At 49.6% G+C, this 12,758-nt stretch overlaps 1 protein-coding gene across 1 annotated transcript in view; it reads left to right on the top strand.

The window, feature by feature from the left end:
• The window catches only part of LTBP2 (latent transforming growth factor beta binding protein 2), a 108,708-nt gene that overhangs the window by 69,407 nt on the left and 26,543 nt on the right, over nucleotides 1–12,758 (top strand). The window contains exons 9-14 of the mRNA XM_081289431.1: nucleotides 3,321–3,395; nucleotides 6,642–6,764; nucleotides 9,300–9,464; nucleotides 9,719–9,919; nucleotides 10,991–11,010; nucleotides 12,228–12,267. Coding sequence (XP_081145557.1) covers nucleotides 3,321–3,395; nucleotides 6,642–6,764; nucleotides 9,300–9,464; nucleotides 9,719–9,919; nucleotides 10,991–11,010; nucleotides 12,228–12,267 — 624 coding nt within the window. The remainder of the gene's footprint in view (nucleotides 1–3,320; nucleotides 3,396–6,641; nucleotides 6,765–9,299; nucleotides 9,465–9,718; nucleotides 9,920–10,990; nucleotides 11,011–12,227; nucleotides 12,268–12,758) is intronic.

Below are 12,758 nucleotides of genomic sequence, written 5' to 3'. Positions count from 1 at the left end.
TTGATTTTTTTTCTCCCACGGTCTTTAAGATATTATCTTTATTCTGTATTCTCATTATAATGCGTCTTAATGTGGGTCTGCTGTAATTTTGTACATTTGGGGTTCTGTAAGCCTCTTGTATTTGATTTTCCACTTCATTTTTTAGTTTTGGGAAATTTTCGGATATTATATCATTGAAAAGATTGTGCATTCCTTTGGTTTGTATCTCTACTCCTTCATCTATCCTGATAACTCTTAAATTTGGTCTTTTCATGTTATCCCATAATTCTTGGATGTTCTGTTCATGGTTTCTTATCATCTGCTCTGTATGGTCAACTCTATTTTCAAGAGTATACATTTTATCTTCTTTGCCTGAGGTTCTGTCTTCCAAGTGGTCTAGTCTGTTGGTGATGCTTTCTATTAAGTTTAAAATTTAGTTTATTGATTCCTTTATTTAGAGGACTTATGCTTGTTTTTTTCCCCCCACAATCTCTAACTCTTTTTGGAAGTGTTCTTTTACTTCCTGTGGTTTCTTTTCCTTTGATTTCACTCCTTATACTATCCTTAGTTCACAAATCAGTTTAACTATATATAGTCTAAACTCCTTCTCTGACATTTCTTCAACTGTGTTGTCTTGATTCTGTCATTAGAACATCTTGGTTTGTTTGGGGCATTTTATTCCCTTGTTTTTTCATGTTGTTCATGTGCTTTCCCATCTAGTAGTATGGATCTCAGGCCACACAAATTCTACCATGCAGACTTATAATGTCCCTGAAGGTTTCCAGCACCTCGCCTTCAAGGGGGGAGACCAACATCAACAGCACCCAATGCAAACAACACATAGCCCCAAACCCACTAACTAGATCCTGTCAAGACTTCCACAGTTTTCTTGCAACAGAGACCGGTGAGTTCAATTACTGTCCATACTATATACAGCAAATTTGCCAAAACGGTTCACAATTCCAAATGTTGGACAAAGAGAAAACAGAAGTGTGCAGAATATGATGTTCATGAAGAAGGGAGAAGGAAGACAGAAGCAAAAATCTACAGTAAGAATGGATAAGGAATTGACAGAGACTGACGGTTAGCTGGAGAAAAGATAGAGAATCCAGAAAAACAGACAAGCAAAAGGAAAAATATATACAATTAAAAACTTAAAATATAAGAATACATTAAAAACTGCAAAACACCATCCATACACCACAGTCCTCAACAAACTGATGTCTGAAAAATACCCAATCCCCAAAACAGTAGAGATGCTAGAGAAGAGAAAATTATATATATTTAAAGATAAAAACAAAAGAAAGAAAAAAAATTCAATGGAAAACTGAAAAACTGTTTGCGTCAAGTTCAAAGTTTTCTCAGTCCCGTCTCTGATTCTTCATGCAACTGCCAGACCCAGACGGGCCTATGAAGACCCCCCTCACTATCATGCTGATCTGGGTTTCAGATACCCCAGGCTTGGTCACATTGCAGTCCCAAGATCTCAATCCTGTACCAGTTTGCAGAGAGATCACCAGGGATGCGCTCACATAGAGGAGCGACCCTGAAAAGAAGCTGCAAGATGGCGGTCACCAGCTCTCCAATGGAAGACTCTAGGCGCAGCCAATTTTGCAGACACCCTGATACTGGACATCCAGGTCCCAGCCAATGTCCCCAAACAGAGGCAGCTGTATCCCGAGATGGCAGTGGTGGCAAACCTGCTGTCACCCTGCCCCCACCCCCAGGCACTGGCCAGTGTCCCAAGGGAGCTGGCTGTGTGTAACCAAACCTTGCAGGCACTCTGTCAGTGGACCTCTGGGCAGCAGTAGCAGCGGGAGATGGGTCGTCGGCAGCAGCACAGGTAGTAGTGGCGCCCGGAGAAAAGACCTCCAGGCCACAGTAGCAGTGGCTTTGGGGGACAGTGGAGTAGATAGCAGCTGTGCCCAGAGAGAAGACCTCCAGGTGACAGTAGCAGTGGTGTGGGGGACAGCAGAGTAGGCGGTAGCCACACCCAGGGAAAGGACCTCCAGGAGTGGTGGCAGCTGCAGCAGCTGCACTAGGAGAAATGACTTCTGGTGACTGTAGCAGAGGCAACTGGGGTATAGGAAGCGGGGGAGGCATCTGCCCTTTTTAAATTTTTTAAACAAAAAGATGATGCTCTGTGTCTCCTGCACTTTCCAGCAAAGGCAGGGGTCTGTGAATAGTGTGCTACCCGCAGGAGCTCTCCAGAAAGGTGGGCGCACTCCATCTCTCCGTAGTAATGGAGATGTGCTCCTGTTTTATTTCATGTCAATTATTTGGGGTTGTTGTTTCTCTGTGGAAAAGTGGGGGGGGGGCATTGTGAAATCAAGGCAGGTTGTGCATCAGCTTAAAACACTGATAATCATTTCCTTGTTAGTCAATCTGCAATCAGACATCTCTTGTGTATCTGTAATTATTTAAAAAAAATAAGACCTGTTGAGACATATGTTATGTTGCATAACATGAATGTAGTACAATATATACTATATGTAATATCATAACTCTATATTAGGTATATAGTCAGAAAAAATATTTTCTTCTTTGTATTTTTATATCTTTATTTTATTTATTTATTTTTATGTGATGCTGTAGATCAAACCCAGTGCCTCACACCTCACACATGCTAGGCGAGCGCTCTACCGCTGAACCACAGCCCCAGTCTCTTCTTCTTTGTATTTTTGAAAACATTTTTAGTTAACAAAAATTGAATATATACACATATATACATATGATATACATACAGCATGATGTTTTGAAATACGAATACACTGTGGAGTGGCTAACTCAAGCTAATTAGCATGCATATTACTTTGCATGTAATATACATGTTAATTAGTTCAATTATTTTTTGGTATTTTTATTTTTGTGTTGAGTATACTTAAAATCTACCTTCTGCATGACTTTTCAAGTATATAATACATTGTTATCGATCATAGTCACCATGTCCTGGAATAGGTCTCTTGAATACTCCTCCTCTCTAACTGAAATTTGTACCCTTTGACTAAGATCGCCCTAACCTGACCCAGCCCCCGGTAACCACATTCTCCTCTGATTCTGTGTGTTTGCCTTTTCATGTTCCACACAGAGGGGAGATCGTGCTGTATTTGTCTTTCTGTGCCAGGCTTATTTCACTCAATATCATTTTGAACACTAGCAAGGTGGCCGAGTGGAGCCTGGTGAGAGGGAGGAGGTGTAGCGGCCCAGGGTGATGACTTAGGGGCCGGGCCACAGAGCTGCTGAGTGGGCTGGACATCCAGACTGTGCCTCACTTCCCAGGGTGGGTGACAGAGGAGCCCAGGGGACCTCCAGTGAGACCTGTCTGTACCTTCACTCCTCAGCCTCCCCAGTGATTGAAAACGGCCAGCTGGAATGTCCCCAGGGGTACAAGAGAATGAACCTCACTCACTGCCAAGGTAAGAATGACCCAGGCCAGGCTGGGCTGAAGTGGAAATGACTGGGCCTGCTCTGGGGGAGGCAGCACCACCCCCAGCCCCAGAAGGAGGAGTGTTTGTCACTTCCTGGATGGCCTCCACTGGCACCAGCTTGGGGAACCTATTGGGGCTGCTGGTTCTAGAGGCCAAAGGAGGCCAGGAACATTTGAGAGAGTCAAACTCCCTTCCTCCTTCCCATCTTCACCCTGCCCACCCAGAACATGGCCAGGTACCCCCCTGGGGCTGTGAGTGCTTCCTGGAAAGGGAGGAATTTCTACTGAGGCAAGAGGTGGAGTCAGCCTGAGCTGGTGGGGACTGTGAGATTTTCCCAACAAGGAACCTTTAGCTGCTCAGGCCTCTTTCCCACATGCCTCACCCCACAGCCAGGAAGAGGAAAGAAGGTTGTACAGGTGGCCTTGGTGGGGCCCAGCCCAGCCCTGCCCTAGCCAGGCTGATGGGCTCTGTGGGCCAGCTGAGGCTGAGGTGTTGGCATTATAGAATCCACAGAGGACATTATAGAATCCACCTTGGGACAAAGGGTGAAGGAGGGGCTCAGTATTGGCTTTGTCACTACTGGAAGTTAAAGGAGGGTGAGAAGTGGGACCTGGATGGCCAAGGGGCTAGAAGCCTTCACTGAGGGGAAACTACTACCACTGAGCAGAATCGGTCTCTGAGTGGGGGCCCTACTGAGATGTGGGCCTGTGATCTGAGCAGATGCCTCCTGCCAGTGAGAGGCTGATGGGGCTGGTGAGGTCAGCAGGGAGTCCAGGCAGCTTCCCTTTGGAGAGCTTGGACAACTGGGCAAGTGGTCTGCATGGTTTGCTTTGGAGAAAGATGGTTAGAGTCAGGTGATTGCCCAGATTGCTACCCTAGATCCCCTAGATCCCTCTTCAGGAGGGAAGAGCCCTAGGAAGCCTGGGTGACAAGCTGTCTACTTGTGGGTACAGGCTATAGAAGGAATTTATGGCACGAGGATAAGAAAAGGTGCTTGGACCAGGCAAAAGGGAAGGCCTCTGGCCCAGCCTAGCTCAGGGTCAGACTTTCTCCAAGACAGTGGGCTAAGGGTCTAGTGAACAGCAGGTGCAGGGAGGGCTCTGTATTTTTGCCCTTGGTGGTACAATAGGACTGTTCACATCTAAACAATTCCCAGCATCCTCTCCTGCTAGTTTACCAGTCTGGAGTTTTATGTTTTATGACTATTCTCAGATTCTCAATGAGCTTTCTTCCCTTCCCCACAACCCCCCCTTTTTTTTTCAATAAAAATTGTTGATGGACACAATACATATATTTATTTATTTATTTACCACTGAGCCACAACCCCAGCCCCTTTCCCTCCCTTTTTAGAGCTCCTTTTTAGAGCTGGATACAGGATACCAAGCCCCTCCCCCACAGTCCTGTCCCCTCAGCCAATCCTGGTCCCCAAGTCTGGGAAGGAACTCGCCTATCCCTGCACCCACAGGCCCCATCCCTCCTCTCTATTTTCATTCCTATTTCCAAAGAATATGAGAGTGAGTCCTGTGAGCAATATCACTGTGCTAGTTGCTAAATACACAGTAATAGGCAAGACCCAATCCCTGCCTCAGGTAAAGACGGCCCACTTGAATCAAATGTATGGAAGATGATATGTCATGAGCTTTGTAATGTTTTGAACAACCAATAAAAAAAAAAAGACGGCCCCCTAAACAAATTACAAATGAGAGAAGGTTCTTGATGGGTGCCATGGGATCCAGTGGTGGATTCCTATCCCAGACGGGGAGGATCAGGGAGAAGTGGTACCCAAACCAAGATTTTAAAAATGAGCACAAGTTGGTCAGCTAAAGGGGGTGCAGACCTTCCAGGCAGAGGGAATAAGCACAGGGACAGTATGAGCTGACTGGAGTGTCTGAGAGGTGCTGGGCTCCCAGCCTACGGAGGCACAGAAGGTAGGTAGCACAGGATCTCATCAGAACCACCTCCTCACCCACTGGCTTTGAAACATGGAAGAGAGCCTTAGATATCATGTTATGGGTTAGGGGCTCCCTCTTAGAGTGACAAGGAGCCCAGAAGCTTCTCAAGTGAAGGAAGGCACATCAGGTTTGTGAGATGTGTCACTCTGGACAATCTGGAAGCATGTGGATGGGTTTCCCTTCCCAGCTCTCAGTGATGTCTCCAGGTGCCTCTGCCCCGATGGGGTGTCCTACCAAGGCATGCTACCCCTTGGTGTCCTAATGGCATCATCTTCTGGCCCCCTCTTCCTGTGCCAATTTTCCCAAACCTTCAAGTGAGCCAGTGACTCATGACTGGCTGCCTGGCTTATCTCCTAGCCCCAGGTGGCTGGCCCTGGCCTTTCATGCTCAGCATCTGTGCTGCTATCATGGTTCACAGAGGCACTGTCACCAAAATGTCCCCTGACTTCTTGGAGTGTGAGAGTTGGGACTTCCCCTTGATAGGAAAAATATGCAGCCTGAGAAGTTCTAGACAGGATAGAGGAAGCGAATGCACCTTCTTGCCTGAGGAAGAGCACAAGCCCCCGCGGGTTTGGGGTGTGCAGCCTGACTGAGGTGTTCACAAGGCCTGCAGACATGCCCTCCTAGCCCTCTGCCTCGGCTTACCCTTGCTGACCCTACTCCTCCTTTCCCAGCCCCTTCAGCACTATGCCCTAGCCTCCTTCTTCCTGTTCCCTCCCTGCAGACAATTCCCCAGGGTATTGGGCTCCACAGATGTGCTCCCGTCTCTCAAGGAAGAGAATAAATAAAAAAGGACTTGGCTGTCATTTATCTCTCCAACCCAGACAGTCCCCTTTTCTGTTTCCTCTGCATGCCACTTACCAGAGTCACCAGGACTGAGGAGCCTCAGTTTCTTTATAAAATGAGGACACTTGGACCAACCTGGCAAATTGGTTTGTGAGAGTTAAATGGGATAGTGTACATCAAATACCCAGTGAACTCTGCAGCATGACAGCCATGCTCTAAACGTGAGCTCTTACTATTAGGACCATGCCAGTTATTGAACCAAGCAGCTTGCAATTTTTCTCTTATTTTATCCTCCCCAAAACACTGTCTAGTAGTTATTCCCATTTTGCAAATGAAGAAACTGAGGCACAGAAAAAAGCATAACACTTAAGAAATGGCAGCTCTGTTGCCATCTTGTTGTTCTATTTGGAGAAAGCATTCCTAGACCCCTGAGTAGCCCCTCCCTGTCGTCAGGCCTCGGTGGGACAGGTGCTTGGTCTCTCCTCCATCCCTACAGATATCAATGAGTGCTTGACCCTGGGCCTGTGCAAGGACTCAGAGTGCGTGAACACCCGGGGCAGCTACCTGTGCACGTGCAGACCTGGCCTCATGCTGGATCCGTCGCGGAGCCGCTGTGTATGTGAGTGCTGGCAGGGACCAGGGATGGGGGACACCCTCCAGGTGCACTGGCCAAGCCCAGAGCAGTATATTTCCCTGGGCCCTGTCACCCTCTGCCGAGGGCCGGTGTCTGCTACTCAGCCTGGAGTTGGAGCAATGAATCAAACTGATTGGCCCATCCTGAGGGAATAGAGAGAGGTAGTTACTGACTCGAGTTCTGCCTTGAGCTTTCCTTCTGGGGCTTTGCAGGTTGGAATTCAGGTTTTCTATTTCTTATTTTTCCTCTCTGATTATTTCTGTCCCATGTGCTGCCCCATTGACTTTGGGATACACGTGTTACCCCTGTTGTAGCATTTGGTTGAGCGAAGGCTGCTTCTTCCAGCGCCTGAGCTTAGCAGCCTGGTCACGTGGCTAAGTGACCTTTCTTAAAGGACCATACACAGATCAGTGGTGCAGCTGACTGTTCCCTGGGCCTTTCCATAATCCTGTGGTCCCTTTTGAATGTCCATGAACATGTATATGTCATGAGTCATGAGCATTAACATGTGCGGGCACACATGTACACACAGGCAGCTCTGTTTCCAGTTACCTCTGTAGTTTTCATCAGGGAGGGACACAGGCTGGCAGCTCCTGCCCTACTTCCTAGTGGCAGAGCTGAAACACAACCCACAGGGGTTTTGTTGGGCAGGAAGGTCAGACCAGAGCTGAACAGACTGGTAGTGACTGGCCCCTGGGATGCAGCCACTTCCGGCTCAGCAGGACTACCTGCAGCAGCCAACCCTTAGGTCTGCAAACTGCCTGGTACTGGGACTAGGAAGGCTACAGGGAGGAGTGAGACTCTGGTGCCACCCAGAGGGAGCAGCCCATGGGAAGGGCAGCTAGACCCAGTGCCTCCAGGTAGGAACCTTAGGAGGCGGACCTGGAGAGTGAGGGAGCCCAGAAAGGGAGAGCACATCCTGCCGCCCTCAGGAAACATCACAGGGGCAACGAGGACAGGTGATAAAAGCCCTGAGGGGCTTCCAACCCTTCCTTCTCCTCCACATCACTTAGGATTCCTTTATCAAGCACGTGTGTCCAACATCCAAGGTGACTTTTATTTATTAGTCCCAGAAAGAGACCCTTAATTCAGGGAAGCTCTTCATTTTCACTCCTCCTCAGTGTTACCCCTCCAGCCCCCTCCAGCGATTCCTCTCCCTATGGGTGGGGGTGGTGGGACGTTTCCCTCCCTCCTTTGCTGCACTTGAGCAGGGTCAGCAAAGCAGTCTACAGGGGCCGGTCCCCACTGGGGTCATCTCCCCTCGAAACCCAATGGGACAGGACCCTTTCTTCCCAAAGGAGCAGGCTCTTAGAGACAGAAGCTGCTCCTGAATATCCAGGGCTCGTGAACTGACAATTGACCTGTGTGTAGCATGTGATCTTGACAAGTCACTCTCACATACCTTGCTCCTATCTCTATGACACTGTAAAGGTGTATTAGTCAAGATTCTCTGGGTTGCAGGCGACAGAAAACCAATACAAACCACCTTAAGTAAAACATAATTGATTGACAAAACTAGGAAGTGTTGGGGGCAAGTGTGGCCTTGCTGGTTGGATCTAGGCACTGCAGCATGTCCCTGTGGTTTCTTGTTCTCTTTCCTGGGTCAGTTTCACAGCTCCTTCAAAGTGGCTGCCAGATGCTATGGTAAACCACATTCTGTCTTGCAAACTCAATTTAAAAATGAGAACCTCTTTTCTAACAACCCAGGTAAAGTCCCATAGCTTATTATCTTTGGGCCTTCCTAGGCATGTGCCCATCCCTGACTCAATAACTGACCAGGGGTATGGACTATGCCTCCTCAGCCAGGAAGAGGGCCAAAGCTGGGAATGGGGCAGTATCCGTAGAAACCAGGATGCTTATACCAGAATATGGGGCACAGACACTGGACAGGCAGAAACAGAGGTGCCCACTACCAAGGAACATCATTATCATCCTTATTTTATACATGCTAAAGCCAAGGCCAAGGGAGTTGTGTAGCTCAGTAGAAATAGGGATTTGAAGTTAGCCTGACCAAGGCACCCAGGATCATGGACTCCTCAGCCTTGACTGTTGTCCTCTTCCCCCTTCCTCCACTCACCCGCAGAGAGTCTAGTCTGTCCTTTAATGAATCAAATCTCTTACAACCTGGCATGGCCTCCACATCTTCCACTGAGATAATATATCAGAGACTATTCTTCAGTATTTACTGTCAAAGTACAAGAAAGGGGGACACATGGGGACTTTAATAAATACTGGAAAGCAGCAACTGGAGACAAGAAGCTTCATTCTTACTCCACGTGAGGAGAGAGAGCCCAGAACCTCACCAACTGGACAGCGTGAGGAGACTCAGAAGTATTCTGCTCAGGCATTCCTCCCAAAGTTCTTGGGAACATTTTTCAGGGTCCCCAGTTTCCAGACTGAGACATAGGCCAGGCTAGTCTGAGCACATGAAGCCAGACACACTTCTATCCGTGGCCCTCAGTCTGCACTTTGCCCCGCCCTCTGGCCACCTGCCATCACCATGGGTTGTGTCTGTTGCAGCGGACAAAGCTGTCTCCATGCAGCAGGGACTGTGCTACCGCTCCCTGGGGCCTGCCACCTGCACCTTGCCTCTGGCCCAGAAGATCACCAAGCAGATATGCTGCTGCAGCCGTGTGGGCAAAGCATGGGGCAGCAAGTGTGAGAAGTGTCCCCTGCCTGGCACAGGTAACCCCCTGTCCCCATCCCAGCTCTGGCTATCAAGGGGCTTCCTCAAAGTCAGTGACCGTTTCCCCAGCCTGGGTAGACCCCCTCAGGCCAGAAGACTCTTAGTCTTCCCTTTCTGCTTAAGTGCTTGTCCCGGCCTGGAGCTTCCTCCTTCCTTGCTGCCACAGTTGTCCCATACAGGGAGGGAGAGGGAGGGGCCTGGTTTCCTGCAGGAACTGTGTCACTCAGCTTGTCCTCTGGTGCTGGCTTTGCAGAGGCCTTCAGGGAAATCTGCCCTGCTGGCCATGGCTACACCTACTCAAGCTCAGACATCCGCCTGTCCATGAGGAAAGCTGAGGAGGAGGAGCTGGCTGGACCCTCGAGGGAGCAAAGGCCCCTGCCCCAGCCAGCAGAGAGGCAGTCACTCCGGGCAGCCACCGACACCTGGCTTGAAGCTGGGACCGTCCCTGACAAGGGTATCTAGAGTGCGGGAGATATTCCCCTTTCCTCTAAGTTTTCAGCACCTCGAAGAAGCTTGAGGTGTTTATCCTGTGTTCCTGGGGTCCCATTTCTGGGGCATTAGGAAAGGGAACATGAAGCAGCAGTATGCAGCCCTGGGAGCCTTCTCTTATGGCCTGGCTTGACCAGAAGGCCTCATCCCTTTCCTTTCCTGTGTGGGGTCAAGAAGTGCCATATCCCAGGGGGTTGCTTGTGGAGGTGGGAGAGATCTGCAGCAATACTTCCCCAGCTGACTGAGCCTCTCAATCCCCTGCCCAGCTATCCAGATTTTGGGTCTGGTGGTCACTGCGCTTGCAAGTGAATCCTGGAGCACCTGTAGGCTTTTGGTCCCCTGCCCTGACCTTAGGGTCAGAGCACTAATTCCAGCTCAGTTGCCTAGGACTCAGAAGGTGCCCAGCCAGAAAAAGCCTGGGTCTGAAGCTCCTTGGCAGGTGCTATGGAAAACCATGAAGTCATGCCCAGGTTACTAAGCAACACTGAATTCAGGAGGCCGTGAGTGTATTAGGAACAAGCCAACTGTGCAATCACCAAAATGGGCCCAGGGATCTGGAACAGACAGGACAGGGAGGACAGAGCCCCTGTTGTCATGGACACGAGCACTGGCCAAACCTGGGGCAACTCCTCTCCATCTAGCCCTGTTCCCTGGCCCTTCGCCCAAAGTAGGGGGCTGAGTGACCCATGTGGCCAGAAGGAGATGGCAGCTCAAGGAGGTGGGTCACAGGACTGATGGGGTGGATTGGCCTAGAGGGGTAGGACTTCTGGTCATTGGAGGCCTTAAAGTAAATCAGAAGACTTCCCTTCACCAAGCAAGAGGCTGAGCTGGGCTACTTGCAGACTTGGACTTCTATGATGATCAGTCCCAGTGGGTAGGAAGGGCAGGCAGAGGCAGGTAAGAAGAGTCGATCTGCTGCTCATCCTCTGGGGACAGGATCAGGGGTGCAGACTGTGAAGCAGCCAGGCCACAGGTGAAGGGCTGAGAGCTGCTACTACTTTTCCCTAAACTCATGTTCTAACCTTTCCCTCTCCAGGTGACTCTCAGGCTGGCCAGGTGAGTAAGTCCTCCTACCAGGGAGGGGGTAAAAGTGGTAGAAAGTGGGAACTGGAAGCCACTAGGGCCCCAAGGGAAGTGTCCCATGAAGGAGGAAAAGTAGAAGGATAGACTATTCTTCCAAGGACAGACTCTCCTCTCCACATCGTATTTTACTTGGGGAGATGATGAAGTGGCAGGGAGGGGGAGAGGTGCTGATCCTAAGACCCCATTGTCCCCTCATGGCAGTGATAAAAACAGCCCTGGTTATGGAGCAGCCTGTGTAAGCACCCTCTGACGGGGATGGTCTGGCCATTCGGGAAGTTTGAAGGGACTGTGCCATTCTAGTGTTCAGTGCCACGTATGAGATCCAGAGCTGGTTCCAGTTCATTCCAGATCTGGCACTTCCTGAGTCAGTTTAGCTTATACCTCAAGGTCTCTGCTGGTGGCTCACGGGGAAGTATAGGCACACTATGAAGAGTCTCAAATGGCCCCACAGAGAAGGGACATCCAACTCCCTTCCCTGGGCCCAGAATTCCCCTGTGCTCCCAGGACTGGGCATCCTTCTAGAAACCATTCTAGAAGCAGAAGTGGGCATGTTTCAGCCTTTGCCAGGCTGCCAATCCCTAGTATTCCCCTTACCTGCAACCTGCATACTTGATGTCCCCCAATACTGTGTCTCTTGTGTGCTTGTGCTCCACCAGGAGCATCACAGGCTGTCCTCCCAGAACAAGGCTTTCCTTCCTTGCCCTCACAGTCCCAGTTATATCCCAGCCTTCTTTATCCTCCGCTTCTCCATTGCTTAGCTGCCTCTGTCCACAGCTGCTGTGGGGGACACCAGGTGTGGCCCTGGGTTCCAGCTTCACCACACTGGTCCGGTGACCCTGGATGGTCTAGTTTACCTCTCCAGCCTCTATCACTGTGTCTGTGATGTGGGTATCATAGCCTTGATACCATACCTACTGATGTTCTGCCATGTGCCAACACTGAGCGGGCACAAAACATACATGAGCTTGTTTAGTATTCCAAGCTACCATCATTAGGCAGTTGAGCAGATTAATTAAAAGCTTAGATAAAAGTGCCCACCAGGATGCCAGGCACACAGGAAGAGCTCATCACCACCTAAATGAATGAAAGGGAAGGAGCGGGCAGGAAGCCTAGGTGGAGTGAGTGTGGGGGGAGCTTACATGTCATGCAAATGACAGAGGAATCCAAAGTGACCTTCTATTTTCATACAGATAACAACCAATGTCACCTACTTACCTGCCTGGATCCCAGGTGAGTCCCTCCTCCTAGAAGCTCCTGGGAAAAAGAGAAGGGAAGGAAAGGGAGATCTTAGTCTAGTGGAATTACAATGCATGAGCTGGTCCATGGGGCTCACATTGGAGGAAGTCACAAATGATAGTGGCATATACACACTCTGGGAGCCCTAAACACCTGTGGGATTGGCAAGAGACCCTGTGATGCTGTGCAAACATTTCCCTATCCACCTCACTCTGAATCTCATGGTGCCATTTAGTGTGTAAACCAGGCCAAAGAGGAGGCACTAGCTGAAACAGGGGTTGGCTGGGTCCCCAGAATCTCTCCCCAGGGGCCCTGTCTTGCCTCCTGAAACTGTGGGTCTGCCTCTCACTGGAGCTGTGCTCGAAACCAGGAAGCTGAGTTTCTGCCCATAAAATGGACATTGCCACCTGCCCTGCTGTGTCAGGCAGTGGGTGTTGATATTTGCGATAGAGTTCTGTAAACACTGAAATGCTTTGCAAAATTGA

This window comes from Spermophilus citellus (assembly GCF_964194105.1).
Source record: "Spermophilus citellus genome assembly, chromosome: 4".
Lineage (NCBI taxonomy): Eukaryota > Metazoa > Chordata > Mammalia > Rodentia > Sciuridae > Spermophilus > Spermophilus citellus.
The sequence above is the reverse complement of the archived record's forward strand: the minus strand, read 5'-3'. Positions and strand labels throughout refer to the sequence as shown.